The sequence below is a fragment of the Ammospiza nelsoni genome, chromosome 20, assembly GCF_027579445.1.
Source record: "Ammospiza nelsoni isolate bAmmNel1 chromosome 20, bAmmNel1.pri, whole genome shotgun sequence".
NCBI classification, from domain to species: Eukaryota; Metazoa; Chordata; class Aves; order Passeriformes; family Passerellidae; genus Ammospiza; species Ammospiza nelsoni.
Genome location: NC_080652.1, coordinates 5795581 through 5817371, shown reverse-complemented (window position 1 = coordinate 5817371; position 21791 = coordinate 5795581). Strand labels below are relative to the sequence as shown.

Genomic DNA, 21791 nt, shown 5'->3' with positions numbered 1-21791 from the left:
CTTTGCTGCTCTGGCAAGCACTGACTGCCTCACAAAGAAATATGGGCTCAACTTTTTAAGTTTTGTGGTTAAATTCTGGTTGAGAGGTGACGCCCAGTGTGTACTTCAGGCAGTGCTTGTACCCTGGGTCTTCTGCTGTCTGAGGTCTGGGGATGGAAGGACCCCTTTGGGCACTGTGGATCTTCAGTGGAGACCACCCCATCTCCCTGGCACCCCCATTGATGTGTCCTTTTGGCTCCCTGCACATAATCCCCAGGGTTACTCTGGGAATCCAGCACCCACCAGCTGAGGCTGAGACTTTGCTGTGAGTGGGGAACTCCTGGAACTGTTCAGGATCCCATCCAGCCTCCCTCTGCAGGGTCAGTGTGGATTTTCCATTGCCTCCCTCCCCTCCTTCAAGGGCACCTCACCTGGAGGGCACAGCCTGGACATTCCTGGCTTTCCATAGCCCTGGTTGGAGATTCCTGGCTTTCCACAGCCCTGCCTGGAGATTCCTGGCTTTGCACAGCCCTGGCTGGAGATTCCTGGCTTTCCACAGCCCTGCCTGGACATTCCTGGCTTTCCACAGCCCTGCCTGGAGATTCCTGGCTTTGCACAGCCCTGGCTGGACATTCCCAGCTTTCCAGAGCTCAGCCTAGAGATTCCTGGCTTTCCAGAACCCTGCCAGGAGATTCCCAGCTTTCTACAGCCCTGGCTGGAGATTCCTGGCTTTCCAGAGCCCCCTGGCTTTGCACAGCCCTGGTTGGAGATTCTCAGCTTTGCAGAGCTCTGGCTGGAGATTCCCAGCTTTCCATAGCCCTGCCTGGGGATTCCTGGCTTTCCACAGCCCTGGCTGAACATTCCCAGCTTTCCAGAGCCCTGCCTGGGGATTCCTGGCTTTCCACAGCCCTAGCTGGAGATTCCTGGCTTTCCAGAGCCCTGGCTGGATTTTCCTGGCTTTCCCTGGCTGCTGGGGGAGCAGGGGCTGCGGAGGCGGCGGTGGCCAGACAAGGTGGCCCTTTGACATTTACAGAGTGGCCTTTCAGAGCTGTGAAGTGTTGAAGTGCCCCTGCTCCTGCCCTACAGAGCAGCTGCCATGCCCCAGCACGGAGTGAGGAATGTGGCACACAATGGGCCAGTGTTGGCCCCCATAAAGCTCTGCTTCTTGTGCCCTCCACAAAGGGGCTCAGAGCTGGTGGCTGCTGCAGGGCTTGGCCCTGGCCCCGCTGGCTCTCCCACAGAGCCACCTCAGCCACCAGCAGCTTTGGGTAGGGGCTTTTTCCTGCTCTCCCCTTCCCCACATGCTGATATTCAATGACTGAGTGACAGAAAAGTCAGCACGTGGGTTGGGAGGGTGCTTGGTACCCTCAGGATGGGGCCTCAAGCTGCACCAGGTTGGGCATCAGGAAGTATTTCTCATGGAAAAGGTTGTGTAGCATTGCCCAGGGAGGTGTGGAGTCCCCATCCTGAAGGTGTTCAGCAGACTGGACATGGCACTCAGGGCTCTGGGATGATCAAAGGTTGGACTCAGTAATCATGGAGGCCTTTTCCATCTGAATGATTCTGTGATTCTGAGTGTTAACAGCATTGCTTTCCCACCAAAGTGTCTTGGAGCATTTGGCTTTCAAATGTGAACTTTTCCACACTGCCCAGGAAGGTGTAAGAGAGATTCCTGCCCTGGCTGCTGTCAGACACCCCAGAAAATCAGCACTAAAGGAGCCCGGCTCCCTGGAGGAACACTCCATTTTTGGAGCCATCTCTTCTGAATCCTCCTAATCTTGCACAGAATCCTTTTGTCTTATCCCATCAAAGTGTGACAAAGCCTTTTCATGGGGTTTGTTTTAGAGATGCTCATGGTTCAACACGATTTCCCTCGTTCCCACAGTGCCTGCTGTGAGCTGTGGCTGTTCCAGGGACACCCTGTGCCCTGCTGGGACAGCTGAGGGACATTGCTGTCACTGGGGCTTCCCAAAGGGACTGGTGAAGCTGGAGATGGCCAGGAAGGGCTGGTTTAGCCCTCATTTCCCTCTTTTTTAGGGCAGTGTGGCCCTGCCCAGCTCTCCTGGGGCTGCTTGGGGAGATGCTGAGCTGGGCAGGGTGTGCTGTGTGCTCTGGGCTTCAAGGGAAAACAATAAATGCATTTGGATAAACTCTTGTTGTAGGTTTTGCATGGTTTGAGACCCATGGGAGCTCCCTCGTTCTCTGCCTCTGCCCCAAAATCTGACCAATCTCACATGTTTTGAAAATAAAGGCACAAGAGCTTGGTGCTGTGCTGTTCAGACTGGGTCTGACATGGCCAGAGAGTCCCTGGGCTCTGACTGGGGCTTTCCTGGTGTCTGGGAATTTATTCAAAATTAATTTCTCCATTCCTCCTCCTTGGTGGGGGGGGGGGGGGGGGGAAGAAAAGGAAGAAGAGGAATGATTGGAGCTCGCTGAGGGGTTTCTGTCAGACCATTAACTGTGCACAGCTTGTCTCCCAACAGCCCCTAAGGCCATGGTCCTTCATCCTCCCATCCATCTTGTGCCTGTCATGTCCCTGCTAAAATCAAGATGTTTCTGTGCAGGAGGAGTGGGGACCCCTTGCAGATGTGGCTGCAGGCTGCACATTGTGCTCTGTCTCAGATCACAGACACTTTAATGCTTTTTTTCCCCTTGTGATGAGGCCTTGAGTTCCTGCGCAGCCTGTGCAAAGTGAGGGCAGTGCCCCAGCTCCAAGCCCAGCCCCTCAGTGTCCTTCCCCAGCCACCAGACCTGGCAGGAAATCATCTGCAGGATGCTCTGTGTTCCCTGTTCTCTGTGTTCCCTGTTCCTCAGACACTTCAGGTGGATCAAAACTGCCTGCAGTCCTCTATCAGTGCCCAGGGCAGGGCTGGGTGTCTCTGCTGTGTCCCCTTGACTTCTGTATCTGTAAAGCTGCAGTCCTGTGTAAAATCCCAGCTCAGGGAACATTTGGTTGTCACCAATGGCACAAATCTCTTGGCAAGTGATGGGATCCTATGGCTCTTTCCCCTTGAGAGGAGTGGAAGGGAGCTGGAAATGAGACATAATTTGGGGTATAGGCTGTTCCTGCCCCAATATTTTATTTACACTGCCCTGCCCCATGGCTGTGGGAATGCTGCTGCCTGGGGTGGCTGTGTCCCAGTCCAGCCCCTGAGGCAGAACAGGGACCCTGAGGGTGCTCAGGTGAACCAGCTCCTGCCTTGGGGGATCCCAAACCTGCCATGTGGCCCTTGTCCCCAGGGGTCACATCATTCCATGCTGGCTCCAAGCCTTGGATGTGGCTGTCCCTGACCAGCAGTCACTGCCTGCTCCTTTGGCCAGTGCCTCATGTGCTGGTGATGGTTTTAATCAGTAGGAAACATCTGTAAGGTTGATGGATGATGTGATGGTGACACACACCACCTACACGCTCCCCAGAGTGAGTGTATTCATAAAAACCTGCTAGAAACCAATGCTGGCAGGAGACTTTGATTACTGGGAGTCTGGTTTTATCCCAACAGATATTTGTATCAATTCTTTGTGAGAGCTGAACGTTGGCTGGCCTCACAGGGGTTAATCATCATCTGAAGTGGAGTTGAGTAATTGATGTTGCTGCATCAAAACGTTTCCCTCTTCCCATCCCCCTCGTTCTCCCCACTTCCCCCCAAAAAGAAATTCTTGGCTGGTACTCAAAATCCAGTTCAGTTCTCACTGTGCAAGTATTAAACTGTGGGTCTTTTCTTTCAAATTTCTGGATTTTTATGGGCACAATTGGTCTGTTAACAGGATTTTTTTTTTGGTGGTTTCAATGCATTTATATCATTGACCTTTGCTTTAAAAAGTGTCTGACAGACTTTGCTGGGCTGGAGCTATAAAAAGGAGTGTTGTAAGGGGGCTTTATTCTGTGGAAGCAATGACCACAGGCAAAGCTTTATATTTGCTGAGTGATTTAATTCTTGCACATGCAGGACTTGGCTCTGTGCCATGTGTAACATGTTGAGAAAAGGTCTGTTCAAGAGGCATTCAAACCAAACTTTCCAAACAGTCTTTTTTTTTTTTTTTCTTCTTTTTTAAGCTTTCTTTCCTGTTATTTCTAAGCTAACGAGTAAAATCAAGGGACTGTGCCCCAAAATGCTGAATTGAGCTCCAGCAGGGTCATTGGGGAAATAAAGCTCCTTGAAAGCAATGAAATGGGAGTCTGTGTGGAAGCAGGGAGGAAGAGGAGGGTGTCATTGAGAGAAAGGCTGGGTCAGGGACACGAGGGAGTCAAACAGAGCTCTCTGAACTCCAGGAGGAAGCCAGGGAGGGTGAGGATGATGCAGCTCAAATGCTGCATCCCCAAAAGATGTGTTTTCAGCCTAAACATCAGATTTTCCTCCCCACAGCACTTGCTTTTCCCTGCCTGCCCCTGCCCTCTTACAGGAATAGCAGTAGCAGGCAGGAGCAAATATTAAAAAGCTGCTTTTTGTTTGCGCTCATTTTAAACACTGTGACAACGTTTGGATTAATGTTGGGTCTTGTGAAAAGCTCTTTAAAAGTCAAACATTCTGAGCTGCTTACCAGCCAAACATACTGAGCTGCTTACCAGCATGCCTTTGAATTTTGCATCTGCCTGCTGCACTTCCAGATAATGGCCTGGAGAGCAAGGAAACATCCTATTTATTTCTTCTTCTTGTAATCAGGCCATTAAATATCCTTGAGATTTCAGATTCTGCAGGTATTTAATTGTGTTGCCCCTTGGGCTGAGGTCTGTATTTTGGGGAGTAGTTCCTTATTCCTTTGGCAAACAAACAAACAACAGAAATACTGAATTATGCTGATTTCTGACAGAAGCAATGTCTTGCCCAAAACATCTCAATCTACAGCATTTTAGTTAAAAACAACACATCAGCAGTGCATCAAACATCTATTAGTTTTAATCAGCAGATTTTTCTGGAGGCTTTTAGGAGCAAATTGTGCCTTGCTCAGTCTTTCCAGGAGGAGAGAGGGAACAATGGATGAGCTTTGTGCAGGCACAGTGAGCCCTGAAATGCTGACTTTAAAAGGTGTTTCAAAGGTGTTTGGACAGGAGGTTACACAGGGGAGAGCTCCAAGGGTGATGCAGCATGGAAGGGCTGTCTGTTTGTCTGTCTTTCTGTCTGTCTGTCTGTCTATATCACCCCCTCTGCAGATAAATCCATCACCTGGAGGGGACCAGTGCTGTTTATTTGGGTTGCTGTAGTGGTTCCCTGCAGCAGGCAGGGCTGGGGTTCCTGCAGGTGCCCCCAGGGCTGTTGGGATGTGCAGGGGCATTGGGTGCTCTCTGTCCCTTGGCTTGGCTGTTGCCAGTGTGCCCAGGTGGGATGAGGCACCTCCAGAGTGTTTGTGCCCAGGGCTGGATGGGAAGGAGCATTTATCCATTCCTGGGATTCCTCTGAGGGTTGAGCTAAATGCTGCCAGTGTATGAAGTCTGTTATAAAAGCAAAGCATTGGAAGCTCTCTGTGTGGAGAGAGTAGCACAGAAAGCCAAAGGCATGAGGGTAACCTTTGCTTTTTATAGCTCCTGGTATTTGTTTGCTCATGGCAGCCACCAGCCCTGTGTGTTCACAGTGCAGAGCTCCACCCTCCCTGCAGTCACACTGTGCCCAAGCAAACAGCTCCTGTCTGGGTCAGCTGCAGTGGAAACCTCTGCTGGGGAGGGGAGAACCCTCTGTTGTCTCTCCCTGGCTTTGCTGGGTGGAATTCAGCTGCAGAGAGGGGTCCTTGGACATGGGGAAGGATAAATGGGATCATGGAGGAGGAGAGGAGGGAGTGCAGGTGGCTGACACCTGCTCTGGCTGGAGCCAAGCAGGACACATGAGCTGCTGCCCCAGCTCCCAGGGGAGCCAGCAGAGCAGCTGGTGAGCAGGGAATTGTCTGCTCACACGAAAATCTGGGAGGTGCTGCTCAGCGCTGGTGTGGAGGGGAGAGGATGAGCCAGGTGGGTGCTCTGGGATGGGTCAGGCACAGTGACCATGGCTGTGCCAGTGTCCTGCAGGACCCAGGGCTGGTGCAGGTGGAGCAGGGACTCCAGAGGGGCTGTGGGAGCATCTGATGCAAGGGAATGGCTCTGGGCAACTGGCTTTCTGGAATGAGCAATGATTTCTGGTGCCCAGCTGGAAGTTGCTGTCAGGGCAACTGGCTTGGCAGACACTCGTCCTTTCTGGAAGTCTCCATCACTTTTTGGAAATGGTTGTCCCTGTGTTTCATGTCCTGCTTCCAGCAGAAAGGAATACAGGGAGTCCCAAACCCTGCCTGCAGGTTTGTACCTTGGATGCTGCCAGCACAGCCAGATCTCACTGTTTGTTTTTCCTCTGCAGCTCTGGGAAGTGCCAGTGCAAGGTTGGTGTCACGGGCCTGAAGTGTGACCGGTGCAGTGAGGGCTTCTACAGGTTCAACCAGAGCACGTGTGAGCCCTGCCAGTGCAACAACCTGTCCCACAGCTGTGACAGCTCCACAGGTGATGATGTCCTCTTGTCCTTCGCCTGCCCCCTCTGTCTCTGCTTTTTCTGTTCTCATTCAGCACATTCTGCTCTTGTCCCCTTCATCTACATCTTTGTGCCTTGCACACCCAAAATCTTTACCTTAAACTGAAATGGAAATGGAGGGTTGGGGCTGGTCTCCTTTGAAGGAAGGCTGTGAGAGCTGTGTGCTTTAGCCCAGAGCCCTAACTCAGCAGCCTGTATCAAAATCTGGGGCTCTATTGTTCTCTGCACTTACACAAACACACAACATGGGCTTTTAAAGACCTTTTGTTTAGCTGCTGTTTACCTGGAAACATACCCTGGGCTGGCACTGACGTAAGGGGACCTGCTGCCACAGATAACAGGATTAGAGCTGCTAAAAACTGCCAGCATCTCATTAATACTGCCCACTTTTTGTAAATTGGCCTTGCTCATTTTCCCTGATTATTTCTTTGACTGTTTCTCACTCAGATATTGATGGTGTGCAAATGTTGAGGCACCTGTGCTTGAGCAGCTTATGGGAGGGCAGGGGGAGCCCAATTGCTTTGTAATGTCACCTGGGAGGAGAGATCCTGGAGGAGCACTCTTCTGCTTCAAATTCCAAATTCTCCTCAAACTCTCCTCAAAACTTCCAGGCTGAAAGGCAGTTCTGTAATATTTATCCAGGAGTTTAGAAAAGGATAATAATTAAAAGTAATGTTGCAGAATTTGCTGGCAGAGTGGCAGAGCTCATGCAATCATGTACTTCTGGCCAATTTGTGCCTCTGTGTTCCCTCATAGGCTGTTTGTTTGCAGCAGAGGAATGCCCAGGTTCCCTCATGGGCTGTGTTTCCAGCACAGGAATGCCCAGGTTCCCTCATGGGCTGTGTTGGCAGCACAGGAATGCCCAGGTTCCCTCATGGGCTGTGTTTCCAGCACAGGAATGCCCAGGTTCCCTCATGGGCTGTGTTTCCAGCACAGGAATGCCCAGGTTCCCTCATGGGCTGTGTTGGCAGCACAGGAATGCCCAGGTTCCCTCATGGGCTGTGTTTGCCCTGCTCTGTGGGCACTGGGTCTGCATTCCCTGGGGTGAATTCCTGCGTTCCCTTGAGGATGAATTACTGCATTCACTCTATACTGAGCTCTGTGTGCTGATGTCCTGCCAGTGCTGAGGGATACAAGGCTGTCACTAGAGCTGTGCACACATCAGCTCTCTCACTGATTTGGAGCTGGGTGTGTGGGTTTTGTGAAGGAGGAGGATAATCTGCTCTTACTTTTTGTTCCCTCAGTGTTCCTCCTGCTCTTGATTTATCAAAGAAAACCCAGCACAGACCTTGCTCCTGGGATGGGGCTGCTCTTTCTGCTGGGATTGCCCAGTGCTGCCCACAGCATTGCAATGGAAATCCCTCATTTTGGTTAATGACCTATTGTTGATTTGACATAAACTTTTTGCTTCTGTGGCTGAGGGACCCAAACAAAACCAGAACAGAGAATGAAGATGATTAAAAATTAGATTGGAGCCTGCTCTAGAGACTGCACTCTGTGTGACCTCCCCAGCTTTACATCAATTCTGTGTAGCCTTTGTCCAAATTTCAAAGTTTTTTCCCATTCATGCTATACTTTGGGCTCCCTCTGCTGGCTCTGCAGCCAGCTCCTGCTTGGCTTCGCTTTGGCCAGGAGGAATATTTGAAATTACTGGGCATAAATAAATAACTTGGGCAGCAGGAGCTCCCCAGCTGACAGAGCTTCCTCTGGCACGACCCTTGTACTGTGTGTGTCTGTGCACTGAGGTGGGCTGGTGCTCCCAGCTGGGGTCCTGTGAGGTCTGATCCTTCCTGAGGGCATTATCAGGATGAGAAGTGCCATTAATTATTAAGGCTCTCCACGGTGATACCTGATTGCATGCCTGTGCATGCTCTGCCTGGCTGAGCAGCTGCTGACTCAGGGAAACACAGCCATTGCAGGGCTGCTGGAGATGGATGTGGGTGCTTTCTGCTGATGGGAAAGACATTGCTCCTGAAATGACCAAGGCAGCACAGGTGTGATTCCAGATTTATGCCCCTGGGGAGCACTGTCCAAGGCAGCCTTGCTGTGACCAGGCAGATGAACTGTCCAAGACATCCATCCCACTGAAACAGCTCATCTAGGTTTGCAGCTGGAGAAACCAAGCACAGCAGATAATTTTCCCTTCTAAACCTGACATCTCTCCCACAAAAACCACTGGCTCGTGCCTGACAGGCTGCTGAGGGAAGAGCAAACAGTGTGTGGGAGGTGATGCTGAGCAAGGGGTGCTGGCAGGGCCCTGCTGGGTGGGTGAATCAGCCTCTTCCTGGGTTTGCTTCCTGCCCTTGGCAGCAGGGTGGCTGCAAGGACATGCCAGGCTGCCTGGGGGTGCTTGGCTGTGGAGTCATCACTGTGGGAATTGAGGAGCAGCAGCCGTGTCAGGATTGTGAGGGAGCCAAACTGTTGTGATATTAATAAGAAAATCTGCTGTGGTCTTTCTAAGAGTCAGCACAAACCTCAATCAGGATTTTTTCCTGTGGTTGATGTTGATATGAGACCTCCCCATCCCCCAGGACTGCTGGGTCAGCTCAGTGGATCTGGCTGTGCTTTCCCACTGCTCTGGGCCACCCCAGTTTATAGAAAGGGCTGTTGCCTCTGCAGACTCTGGTACATGGGATTTAATCCAATCTTCCCTCAGCTCCCTGCCACCTCACCGAGGAGCCAGCTGAATTACAGCGTGTTCCTGGTGATGGATGGGCTTTATACAGAGGCTGTGCTTTTGTAACTAAGGAGATTTTTCTTCTGGGTCACAGCAGTATCAAAATGCAATTTGGAGGCCATTAGGAGACGGTGCCTGTGGACACGGCACGTTGAGTTTCTGATTCAGGGGCTTCCCCAGGAAGGGCAGGTGGCTCATGTGAGTCCTCTCTTCTTCTCTGCTTCTCTGGGAAGGTCAGGGAGCTGCTGCCTTGTCCTGGGGTCAGGAGCTGGAGCCACACTGGTAGGATGGAGCTGCCTGCCCCCAGAGCAGGACAGTGGCATGTCCTCACCCCTGACCACAGCCCAGGTGTACAGGTGTACCCAGGAAGAGGCTACACACAAAAAACCAAAGGCATAAACCTCAGGGACCCCTCATGAGAGTGGGGGACTTTCAGCATCACTGTTCCATCTCACTGGTACAAATGCAAACTGAAATTGCTTTCCTTGAGGAGAATTTTAACACTGATAAGTTGTGTTTACCTGCAGTGACCTTTTAGTGCTGAGCTGTGGGGCCTCTCTGCTGGGGCCACCTGCTTTTTCACATTATCTGTGTGTGGGGGGATGAGCATCAGAATGTCATAAGAGGCCAGGCTCATGTTTTGGCCAGAGGGCATCCAAAACCACCTGTGAGCTCTGATAATTGAGTGTGTTCCACGTGGATTCTTGCTCCAAATGTTCTGCTCCAGTTCCTGCTGCTGAATGTTTGCTTGTTCTCCTCTCTGTTCCTCAGGCACCTGCCTGGAGTGCCAGGAGAACACGGAGGGGGAGCACTGTGAGCTCTGCAAGGAGGGTTTCTATCGGGGCACCCAGCCTGCCCACGGCTGCCAGCGCTGCCCCTGTTCCACTGTGGCATCCACTGGCACCTGCCACTTGGGTGAGGCTCTTGTTGTGCTCTAATTCCTCGTAATGAATGTTCTCTCCTCAGTTACATTGCCCCTCAGAGTGTGTCAGCCCAGCAAGGTGTTTTCTAGCCTGTGGAGCTCCTGGTTGTGGGCACTGGAAGCAGTACCTGCTGTGATGGGTCCCTGGTGCTTGTGTTGCCTCTTGTGAGAGCAGCTGTGCAGGGGAGGGATCAGAATCACAAAATGGTTTGGCTTGGAAGGGATCTTAAAGCCTGGTTCCAGCTCCCAGTGTGTTTCTGCACTCTGCTCTGAAGAACCTGCAGAGTTTTGCAGAGAAGCTGCTGAGGTTGTGGCAGCCAGGAGGGGGGCAGGAGATGCTCAGCAGTGCCATGTAGCCCTCCAGACTTCTGAGTGTGCTTCTGAACATCTCCATGGGACTCCATGCAGAGATTCTCCAATGTACAAGCTCTGAGACAAGTCAGAGCTGTAATAGTCATATCTAAGGCTTTTTTTGATATTTCCCTAATCAATTTTGCAAGCAAGCTGCTTCTGGCTTTGTATAGGCCCAAAAGTTCCTTTGGATTGGAAGCATCCCTGATACAGTTCCAGCTGTTCTCTGAAATTGCCTGTTTGAGATGGAAATGTTCAGGAATAATAATTTATTTCCTTAGCAACGTGCTGAGTTTGCGCTGTGAGATTGGTACAAGGCATCAGAACTCCCCATAGCTGTTTTTTCCCCTACTAACAGAGAAAGTGCTGCAGTTCAGAAGCTGTGTTTTCAGCTCAAAATTTGAGATTGGTCAATACTTGTGGCTGCTGATTTTTGTCAGGGTGCCTTGTGGTCAGCCCCACAGAACAAACCCCACAGAACAAACCCCTCAGAACAAACCCCCACAGCACAAATCCCACAGAACAAGCCCCACAGAACAAACCCCTCAGAACAAGCCCCACAGAACAAGCCCCACAGAACAAACCCCTCAGAACAAGCCCCACAGAACAAACTCCACAGAACAAACCCCTCAGAACAAGCCCCACAGCAGGGGTGTCTCTGCAAGGGCTGTGCCACATCCCTGCTTTGCTTTCTGTGTTCTGCAGAGCCTGGTGAGAGCGTCCCGAGGTGTGACCAGTGCATAGAAGGGTACACTGGCCTCAACTGCAACCAGTGTGACAAGGGCTACTACAACTCAGACAGCATCTGCACGAGGTGTGAGTGCAGTGGGAACGTGGACCCCGCGCTGTCCCCCAGCGTGTGCCGGCCCGACAGCGGCGAGTGCATCGGCTGCCTGTACCACACCACGGGCTTCCACTGTGAGCTCTGCCAGGAGGGCTACACCAGGGACTCCCCGGGCACCAACTGCACCAGGAAAGGTAAAAATGCTGCTCGAGCCAGTGGCAAGGCTCACTGTGCAGCTGGACAAAGGTTGGAGAGGGAATGCTGGTAATTGTTTGTGTTAGTTTAGGTTCGTCTGGACTCTGGCACAGAGAAGAAAATCAGATCTTTGTAACAGAATCACAGAATGAACTAGGTTGGAAAAGATCATCAAGTCCAACCTATGACCTAACACCTCCTCATCAATTAAACCATGGCACTAAGTGCCACTTCCAGGCTTTTTTAAACACATCCAGGGACGGTGACTCCACCACCTGCAATTCTAGCACACAGGTGTTGGTGCCTCCTGGCCTTGAAGGGTGGTTTAGAGTTAGCTCTGTAACCACCCTGATTTCCAGAAAAAACTCAATCCATTTGTAATGTATTTAATGTACAATGAGAGAAAATGGTTCTGGAGTTGCTCCTTCAGTGGTTATCTGGAGGTTGGTTTTCATGGTGGATGTCCAACACCATGCATGGAAGCATTACCAGTGTGATGTATTAGATGAAAGAACCCAGAGTTCAGGGAAGTATTTGGGCACAAATTTGTCCTTGTCATGGGCAGAGATTCAGTTCATATCTTCCATCAGGAGCTAATGTGGTTTTCACTCCTGTGCTGCTCACTTGGGTGTGTAATCACAGAGTCCTTCCCTGCTCAGGGAGATGATCAGTACAACAAAGTTGGATGCTCATTAGCTGTAGCAGGGCTGGAAATGGCAATTTTACATCAGCTCATCCATGATCTGGATGTGTTTAAAAAAAGACTGGACATGGCACTTGGTGTTATAGTCCAGTTGAGGTGTTAGGGCATAGCTTAGACTTGATGCTAGAGGTCTCTTCCAACCTCATAATTCTGTGATGCTGTGAAGGCACATAGGATATTCAAAGGACCAAAGCGAGTGTTTTCAGCCCCAGAGCAGGTGGTGCTCCTGCTGCCATGGGGTGGCACAGCAGGACTCACCCTGGTGCACTGTGGCTCTGTGCCACCCAGCCAAGCACTGCAGCCTTCCCAGGGCCGGGTGTGTGGCCTCCTGCCAGAGCTGCTCCACTGCAGGAGGCAGCAGCAGCTCTGAGAGCCGGCGCTTCAATCAAGCAGCTGGATGTGAGGCTCCTGTCAAAGCTGCCAAAGCAGCCCATTGAGGGAGCAGCTGCTGCTCTCAAGGAGCTGCTCTGGGACATCTGGAGGGCTGGCAGGGCCCCGGGAGCAGAACAGGCAGCGCCGTGTCACGGCCCGGAAGCGGTGCCGGGGCCGGAGCCCCGCACTTCACCGCGACCGTCCTGGGAGTGCCAGGAAATGTCTTCACCCCAGGCCTCCCTGCCAGCCCTGAGCTGATGCTGACTCACACATAAAGCCAGAAAAGTGCTGTTTCCTTGCTGGTGAATCAGCCATTGTCTCGGTTCTGTTTTTTCCCTACTTACAGCTTTGCCAGGGATTGAGTGTTGGTGAAGGAATTTGGAAATGATGACTGAATTCCTCATGCCCTTTTCCCAAAGCCAGAGGTTTTCCAGGAACTTCTTGCTCCTGTTGTGTTGCTTCCTATTGCAAAATTTTGCCTGTCATGCCATAGAGAAATGGCATTCAGCACCCTGAGTGTCCTTATCAGCTTGAGGGAACAGAGGAGCTGCTGCAGGGAGGGGACTCTGAGCAGAACCTCAGTCAGGTGTGTGATGCCCCTCCAGAGGAATTTCTTTCTCAGTTGCCTGAACTGGGAATGTGACAGCCCAAAGTTAACTTGTGGGAGTTCCCCTGAGGGCCCGTGGCAGGACATGTGCTGAATATTTCCAGCTCCTGTTGCCATTGGAGATGGAACTTAGTGCAAAATTAGTCCTTCGGAAGTGACTCTGCTCCTCAGTCATAATTAGGAGATGTTCAGGAGAGCTGGAAGCTGGATCTGTACAGCATGGCACCATCAGCTGTAATTGCTGCAGCTGTACATGGATTTAAAATGAAGTTGCTTTTCTCTTGGCAGGAAGAGAGTGGGAAAGAGGATGCAGAGAGTCCTGTGGAGCAATAGGTGCAGAGAACATTCTGGCTGATTGAGGCTTCAGCTTGTGGAGTGTTCCTGTTGCCTGAACTTGAGAATCTAAAATAGATCAGGTTATTCATGTGAGGAAATGCTTTATTAGCTACATTTGTGAGCTTAATGCTACAGATTTGTGGTGCTCTCTGAGGCCTGTAGCTCAGCAGGTTTGATGCAGGCGTAATGAATTCACATCCCACTTCTGAGATCTCAAGGTTATCCTGACTCCTGAACTGAGAAGGGAGTTTATCCATGGCTGCTGGAAGCAAGGCAGGTTCTTGTCTATTTAGGAAAAGACAGAGCACAGTCTGATAGTTCTCATGTTCTGATCCTTCCTGTGGGCACCTATGCCAGCAGCTGAAACCAAACCAGAATCCCAGCTGGCCTCTGGTGTGTTCAAAAGCTTCTGAAGGACATCCACAATCTTTTTTTGTTGAGATTTGGTGACCTCCTGCTTCTAGCTATGTAGACTGGGGATCTCCATGTGGTTGACTTTATTCAAAAGCAGAACTGAGGTTATTTTGCCCTTTTACCTAAAATGGTGCAAACACTGAACCCACTGCAAAATGCTGGGATGGCTGAGTACTTGTGGTTCATTTCTTCAGTTTTGATCTTCTTGTTTGTACAAGTAGAAATAATAACACTGAGAACAAAGTCCAACATCTGGTGCACTGGTTGTGAAGGGTTTAAGCTCCTGAAGTTGCTGTGTCTGAGTGTGCAGCCCACACAGACACCAAGGGACATGCTGGTTCAGAGTCTGAACTTGCTGAGCTTGGTAAAGCCCCATTTTCCTGCTCTGAACAGGAGCTGGGCTGGGACTTGCTGTCATCATGAGCTCCTGTATTGAACCCTGAGTCATGACTGCTGTACCTGTCCCTCAGCACCAGGCAGAGCAGTGCTGTGGGCACTTAGCACACAGCATTGTATTAAAAAAACCCCACACACACCTCCCTGGACAGACATTTTCTAAACTGCTTTGAAAAAATACCACTTTAGCAGTGTAGCCTTAATTGCCATAATAACTGTGATATAAATGTCAAATCTCTTACATTTGTGTTTGATTTTCAGCTCAGCAAATTTTTTTATTGATCATTTTATAATTTGTTTTGTAGAAGTCACTCCAGAACCAAGGGAGTTTACAACTTCTGCTCCAAATACCACCAAGGCCACATCCTTTTCCACGGCAGTGCTAAACAGTACTTTGTCACCAACAACTCTACAGACAATATTTCCTATAAGCTCCTCTGACAACAGCACCTCTGCTTTCGCCGATGTTTCATGGACTCAGTTTAACATCATTATTTTGACAGTGATCATCATTGTTGTGGTCCTGCTGATGGGCTTTGTGGGTGCTGTCTACATGTACCGTGAGTATCAGAACCGAAAACTGAACGCTCCCTTTTGGACCATTGAGCTCAAAGAGGACAACATCAGTTTCAGCAGCTACCACGACAGCATTCCCAACGCTGACGTGTCGGGGCTGCTGGAAGATGATGGCAATGAGGTGGCCCCCAATGGACAGCTCACGCTGACGACTCCCATGCATAATTTTAAAGCTTAAAAGTCATCCAGCTATTCCAAAGTTTGCTTCTCAAAAAGTTCCAGGGCTTGTGGAAGGGGTGTCAGGATCCGTGCCAAGGCTCCGCGCAGAGGAATTTGCTCTTCAGATGCTCTCTGGTGCAAGGCGTGCTGGAGCTTGCAGGTGAACAGGAGACAGTGTGGTACACCTGAATTTCAGGTAGTGTGGTGAAATGCACTCAGTGTTCTCCATAAAGATCCATAGAATTCACTGTTGTTATAAACTGAATTGAAGCTTTTTTTATGAAGAGGTGGTGGGGTGGAGAGAGCAGAACCCAATGAGGAGTCAGAAGCTACTTGGTTTCCAGCCAACCCAACACTTGTGTCTTCATCCTTTAGTTTGAGAAGTAGCTCATGAATTAACAGTGGAATTTCAGGAAACAGATCTTTGGAAAAGCATCATCTTCATTCCTGACAGAAACTTATTTGAAAAGGAGAACAAAAAAAAAAAAGGGAAGTAATTGTTCACTGTACTACCAAAAGGCAAGTAGGAGGAGTGAGGTGCACACTGAAAAAGTCATTATTTGTTCCCACTAAGCAGGGAAATGGGAAAAAAATCCTAAGAACATTTGAGTTAGGGAAGAGACTAAGCTTTTCCCTTTCTGAGTATTTATACAGGGTGATGATGCTATTAAGACATAGCAATCCATTTTTTTCTAGAAGGAGTTAATGAACTTGTATAGTTTCTGTGCAAGGGAAGACGACAAGACATCTCAGGGTTGCCATGTAAAAATAAAAGCCAGGCTTACTACCCTACCCTGATAGAAATGGTGTGTTCTGTATATAAAATGTAATATATCTTCTTGGAATTGTATTTGTAATTATTTGTAAAAAAGACAAGCAACCAACTGACCAACCAAAAATCCCCAACAACAAAACCATGAGCCCCTCCCCAACCTCCCCCACTCCCCAGGTCATGTTTTATCCTCTAGGTTTTAATTGTACAGCGTTAGTGACATTGTTTAAAAAAGAAAAAATCATGAGGATTGTTCAAAATACTGTAAATGAGATGGCAATATTGTTGGAGCTGGGCCTCTGGCAAACACCAACTGCTTAAAGCTTTTCTTCCACTGTCATTGAATAATTTCTTTTTTAGAGAAAATGTGAGTGCTCCCTACTTGTATCTTGTCAAATTTTGCCATTCCTTCAAATACTGAATGAATACCAGTGTTGCCATGACTAGGGCTGAGTAGGTGTCCAAAAACTGGATGCACCAATGTATTCCTTGCTTTTAAGTCTCTCTACAAAATGCAAATACACTGTCACAGCCACCCCGAGAGCCTGGGCTCGTTGGCTGAGGTTCTCCCAAGTGGGTGCTCATCGTGTGGAGGGATCCCAGTGCCATCCCTGCTGAGCTGACACGGCAGAGGGGATGTGCTGGAGGGCTGAGCTCAGCCCCTTGGCCTCCTGAGGGCCAAAGGTCTCCTGGATTTGGGTGGGAGCAGCTTTGGGATGAGGAGCTCGCAGGACCTGATGTGAATTTCGAGGCTTGGAAGGTAAAAGGCACAGATGGTTTTGGAATTTAAAGTAGCACAAGGTGGTGGTGGGGAATGAGCTGTTAAAAAAGCACTGCAGGGAACAGGTTTTACAGATTGCCCTGGTTTTGGTGGGAGGCTGGTGGGCTGTTAGCAGAGAGAACAACTGACAGGCAGCACTGCACAGGAGGTCCCACCATGGAGCTCCTGTGGTACCTGCAGTGTGTGTGCCTCAGGGCAGGGGCTGTGCCATCTCTCCCACCTCTGGAAATGAAACTACTGCATGGAAACAGGGCAAGAAACAAATATTTCCCCTCACTCTTGCCCAGCCTCAGAGCTGCAGGTGCATTGCTGTGTGGTGGGGCAATGGTGAGACAGAAGCTGGTGGATGTATTCTCTGAGCCAGGAAAAAGTGAATATTTCTCCAGATGAGAAATGGTAGAGCAAACATGTTGGTTATTTACTTGTTTTCAGTGCTGTGAGGAGGTTTCTCTTACCTTTGGAAACCTGGCAGGGGGGGAAGTAGGTGATTCAAACACAAGCTCAAAGATGGCATTTCTGCCTCAAAAACTTGCTGCCTGATTTAAACTTGAGGCATGGCAAGTCAGAATGAAAATTGTTGAGGATGACCAAGGGAAATGGTGAGGGCAGAATGTGGAATTGCATATAAAGCAAAAAAGCTGATGGAAGAGCTCCTGTTGCCTGCAGTGGGCCAGGGTGAGGTCCCATATTTCAGGTAATAAATCTGGCTCCTGTCAATTCAGAGCAGTGTTACTTTTAGCTATAAAACGGGGGAGGACTGGAGGAGAAAATCTGGATATTGCTAATCCTTGAGTTACTCATCAGACTTTTAAAGAGCAGGGTGGTGACAAACCAGAAAATTTCCTGGAAGTTGTAATTATTTAGAGGTGCTGATCTAGTGATACACTTGCACTTGGTCACTTCATGGGCTGAGAAAAGATAATTTAGGAAGTGTTGGTTTCTGGGACTGATGGTAGCAAGCAAATCAAAGGACAGGTTGTTCACTTTAATGTTTCTAAAATACTTTAGCAGATTTTTTAATCTCTGCCACAAAACACCTCTTCCTTAAATTTTGCTGTGACTGTGGGCTGCTTTGTAACAGGAACAGGCTTGGATTTTGTCTCACTGTAGAAGGAGGGACCATCTGCTCCAGCAGAGCGTGGGCTCAGGTGCTGAGCCCTCCTGGTCCCTGCCTGCCACAGCACAGGAGGTGTTGGCACCTGGGCTGCTTGTGACCTCCAAAGGAATCCAAAGGCTTTGTGTTTGGGAAGAGGAGGAGTCAGGATGCCCTGCAGGGTGGGACAGCTGCTGCCTGTGGAGTGCACAGCTGGATGAAGGGATGGAGACAGCCTGGAGATGTGATGGGAAGCTTGGTTGGGCAGGGGGACCTAACTGCCTGGATTTGGATGGCACAGGATGTTCCTGAATAGTGAGGATGTGGCACTGGCACCGTGCTTGTCAAGTGGCAGAATGACACAGCAGCCACCTCCTGCCACCCAGGCCTTGGCACACAGGAGCAACAGTAATAAATGGAGATCAATGCCTCAGCAGGGAAAGAATAAACAGCTTCATGTTTGCCTTTGGTGATGTGAGATCAGCTCATCCGTGCTCTTATCAGTTCCCCTGGCAGCACAGGAGGGGAGGAAGAAGCTGAGCTGGTTCTGTCTCCAGTCACCTTGGGCTGGGTTGTACCTGGAGGGGTGGCAGAACTCAAACACTTGTGCCAGGAGGCCACCAGCACCATGCTGTGTGCCATGGCTTGTCATGAGGCTCCCCAGGGGCTGAGCTGTGTCCTGAGGGTGGGGTAAGGGCAGCAAAACCAGAAGTGGGCTCTCAGGGCTGTGTTGAGGCCCGGTTGAGCAGCCAGTGAGGCCAGGGGAGGGCATCTTGGTGACTTGTGGGGCTGAGGTGGCAATGAGGCACACGAGGTGTTCCTGATGGCCACTGCAGCACCTTCTGCCTGGGAATGCTGCCCAGCTGCTGGGCTGGCACAGGGAGGGCACTCCTGGCATGGGACAGCAGCTGCAGGGCAGAGGGCAGGTGTGACAGGGCAGGGGATGGTGGATGTGGGACAGCAGCTCCGGGCACCGTCCCTGGCAGGGCGAGGGCCCAGCTGGTCTGGCTGGGGTGAGCCCAGCCCGGCTGTAAAGGCAAAGGGACAGAAGGAGCAGATGAAGGGCACAGAGCTGGGGTTCGGGGCAGCCTGCAGGGATCTCAGCTTGGGGGAGCACTTGGAGAGCAGCAGACATGCAGAAAAGTGGTTGAGCTAATGAGGAGAGATGATCTCCAACCTCGTGGACCACTGTAGCTGGAAATAGCTATGAGGAGCATTAGCCCTGGGGAGCTGTCAGGAGATGTCAGCCACTGGAATGATAATTCCCTTGGACCAGGCTGAGCAAACTTAGCAGGCATTTAGGAGAGAGGAGGGGAAATATCCAGCACCCATCCTTCAGGTATCCTTAACCACTGCTGTACAGCATCATCCTCTTCAGTGTTACAGACAATGTAAATGTGGCAGAAAGTTTGCACAGTCTCCTTTAAATAAAGGATATAAAAATAGTTTTCTCTTTAAAGTGAAGTTTTAGAGTGAGCTCCCACAGGACTCTGCTCTTTATGTGTCAGAGGAATGGATTAAAATAAGAAAAATGTGGGCCTTAAAAGTTGTACTTGCTCCCATCTGAAACCCATCCGTCTCACTCTGCATCCAAATACGGCGTCCCCCAAGCATATGCTATGCTTACAAATGCATTTCTAAAAAGAAAAAAAAAAAGTGTATGATTTGAATATATGTCAGAATTTATACAGAAGAATGTTATTTAAAATGAATAAAAATAAATGTATATAATTTGTATCTATGCCACTTGGATTTTTGCATTTGTGTTTTTGTTCATTGAATTTCAGCAAGAGTCTTCCCAGTGACAGAAAGGATTGAATCCAATCTCATCCCAGTAATAACATTTGTTCCAGAGAATTACTCCTTCATTATGCCCCTGAATGCAAGATGAGAACCAAGGCACAAAAATGTTTTCTATCACAGATATTCATAAGCACAGTTGACATTCTGTGTCGGAAAATCCAGCTAAAAAATGAGCCCTCTGATCTCTTGTGTCTGCTATGAACCATCCCGGCCCTCAGCTGTGGTTGGGAGCCCCACTGGCAATGACTGTGTTCCCACTGTTTTCTGTATCATTCACATGGACACATTTTGTCAGAGATGTGAATCACTAACAGGGAAACCCTCAGAGCAAAGCTGGATATGGAATGAGGATATATTGTATCAGATTTTTCTTCATGACCACAGATGTCTTTTCCAAGGCCATTTTTGTTACAGATACTCTGAAATCCACATCTGTAGCATCAGTTTTAGGAGTGTTTGCAGAGGAGCCTGTGGAGAACTTGCATTTCCTTTTCACTTGGCTGAGTTAGGAAATTGATTTTGTTTTGCAAACACAACTGCTAAAGGCTCTTTTTTTGTGAAAGCTGTGTCTGGCTCTTCAGAGTCAGACTTGGAGAGGTAAGGCTTCATACACTGAGTGAGCATGTGGTTTTCAGTGTTCATTCAGATGTTTGACTGAGCCAGAGCTGTGTAAGGAAGGGCCACACTGGTGAAATTCAAGGGAGTTTATCGAGACCTGATTTGCATTAGCAGAGCAGTTGGATCGTGCATGACTTAACTTAGGAGGAATCTTGCTGTGAGCTGTGTGAGGAGGAGGCAGAGCTGAGTCTGACCAGGTCCCCAGAGCAGGGAGTGAGAACAGCAGGGTGGGGGGGACCCGTGTTCAGCTGCTGGTGACATCAGCCCTGCCTGTGCCAGCACAGCACAGTGAGCAGCTGGCTCCTGCCCTGCTCAGCTCACCCTACCACTGCACTCCCCAGAAGTCCTTTCCCAGACTCCCTTCAGGGCTCTGCCTGAGGTGGGAAGGATCTGAGAAGGAGGAAAGTTCCAACACGGCTTCCTGGCGTGAGGGTTTAGTGTAATCTCCCTAAATGTGCTACTAATGAATTTAAGGTTAAACAACATTAAGCAGCTTATCTGAAGGCAAGTTGTTAAATGCTTCTAAACAACATTTCCCAGTCCTGTCTGCCCCTTGCAGCTTCCTGGTGCTACTGCAGCTTGTAAAACATGGGGCAGCGCAGTAAATTCCCAGGGAAACGTTCCATCCTGGCTGTGTGTATACATGGAATCCTAGAACCACAGAATGGTTTGGGTTAGAAAGAACCTAAAAGATCATCTCATTTCCCCTCCTGAGGGTGGGGACATGGGCAGGGACACCTTCCACCAGAGCAGGTTGCTCCAAGCCAGCTCGGCCTGAACACTTCCAGGGAACATGGACAGGGATGTATGTCTGTATATCCATATCTTTGTCCATCAGACAGTGACTTCATGAAGTAATGAACTTCACAAGGAGGGCCCTGCTGATTTCCTTTTGACTCCAGTGTGCTGGACATGGGCTGTGACTCTGCAGACTCATGTGCTGTGTGTGCAGAGTGATTTACTCTACACTTGGGGCTGATGGATGCTGATTTAAAGACCTACATCAAATATGTAAAACCTCGCAGAAACCTTAAACAAGATCAAACAAATTGGTATTATCATTTCAAGTGAGTGGACTTAGTCATTTTATGAAGATCTGCTCTGTAAAGGAGGAAAACTCACATTTCAGCCTGGCTGACCAGATCCTGGTGCCATATGGCAGACCTGATTTTGTGAACTTAATTTCAGCTTAGCAGAGGCCACTGCAAAAGGGTTTCAGTCACATGAGGTGACCAGTGTCTCTTGAGGTCTCTCATTGGGGAGTTGAAGGGACTAAACATCTCTTGGGGTCATCACACCCCAAAGTGCAAAGCATGAGCCATGTCCAAGGGACAGGAGATGGGCTTAAGGGCTTTACTTGTGCTAAGTAGTGCCTGGCACTTCTGGCAGTTTGGGACTGCTGCAGCTCCAGCATGCACTTGCACCCATCAAGTTGAAAGAATTAAGCAGGGATGGGAAGCCCAGCATGACCCTGCACATCCAGAGCTGCAGTGACTGCTCCCACCAGCCTGGGGCATTTGACAGGTGAGTGTCAATTTAAACAGTGCAGGTACATGGAGGAAATGGAGTTCACAGGGCACCAGGCCAACTGGGAATAATAAACTCACAGAACTGGGAATAATAAACTCATGGAATTCATGGCCTGTGGTCAGCTCTTATCCGTGGCCTAATTCCTGTCCGGGTAAGAGTGCCCTTGTGATAGCCTAGAGTGAAACCTGACCTGAGTTGGTACCAAAGAGGAAACCAAATCCAAAAGAGGAAACCAAAT

At 49.6% G+C, this 21791-nt stretch overlaps 1 protein-coding gene across 1 annotated transcript in view; it reads left to right on the top strand.

The window, feature by feature from the left end:
- The window catches only part of MEGF9 (multiple EGF like domains 9), a 49370-nt gene extending 30016 nt beyond the window's left edge, over positions 1-19354 (top strand). Inside the window, exons 3-6 of the mRNA XM_059486669.1 lie at positions 6297-6436; positions 9913-10056; positions 11120-11392; positions 14527-19354. Of these exons, the coding sequence (XP_059342652.1) occupies positions 6297-6436; positions 9913-10056; positions 11120-11392; positions 14527-14975 (1006 nt within the window). The 3' untranslated portion in view covers positions 14976-19354. The remainder of the gene's footprint in view (positions 1-6296; positions 6437-9912; positions 10057-11119; positions 11393-14526) is intronic.
- Positions 19355-21791: the final 2437 nt, after the last annotated feature.